Source organism: Merops nubicus, unplaced genomic scaffold (genome assembly GCF_000691845.1).
Source record: "Merops nubicus isolate BGI_N331 unplaced genomic scaffold, ASM69184v1 scaffold36959, whole genome shotgun sequence".
Classification (NCBI taxonomy): Eukaryota; Metazoa; Chordata; class Aves; order Coraciiformes; family Meropidae; genus Merops; species Merops nubicus.
The window spans coordinates 11,741-12,256 of NW_008632292.1; the positions used below are offsets into that span (position 1 = coordinate 11,741).

General features: G+C 64.0%; 1 protein-coding gene across 1 annotated transcript in view; it reads right to left on the minus strand.

The window, feature by feature from the left end:
* LOC103780222 (prolactin-releasing peptide receptor-like) overlaps positions 1–511 on the minus strand; it is a gene marked incomplete at its 5' end in the record, with an annotated part of 1,039 nt that extends 528 nt beyond the window's left edge. The window contains 1 exon segment of the mRNA XM_008947882.1: positions 1–511. This exon segment is cut by the window's left edge and continues 17 nt beyond it. Coding sequence (XP_008946130.1) covers positions 1–511 — 511 coding nt within the window.
* Positions 512–516: the final 5 nt, after the last annotated feature.

A 516-nucleotide genomic window follows, 5' to 3' on the forward strand; every position in this document is an offset into this window, starting at 1 on the left:
CCAGCCGCTCCCGCTCCTCGTGCTTCCAAAACTCTTCACAGATGATCATGTCGTGGCCGATGATGTTGAGATCCAAGTAGTGGGTGTGGAGCAGCGTGGGAACGGAGGCGGCGGCGGAGAGGAACCAGATGGAGGCCACGAGGCAGAGGCAGGACCTGCGGCTGATCCTCCTGCGGATGGGGTGCGCCACCACCACGTACCTGTCCACGGCGATGGCCGTGAGGGACAGCACCGAGACGAAGACGGTGGTGGCCTGCATCAGGCTGACGAAGTAGCACATGAAGACCCCGAAGAGCCAGCCCCGCGCCTCGAAGGCGTAGGAGGCGGTGAGGGGCACGCAGGCCAGGCACATGATGAAGTCGGCCGCCGCCAGGTTCCCGATGAGGAAGTTGGTGGTGCAGTGCAGCTTCTTGCTGAGCGCGATGAGGAGGATGAGGAAGAGGTTCCCCGTGCACGCCACCGCCACCAGCGTGACGTAGAGGGGGATGAAGAGGGGCTTCAGCTGCAGCAGGAGGT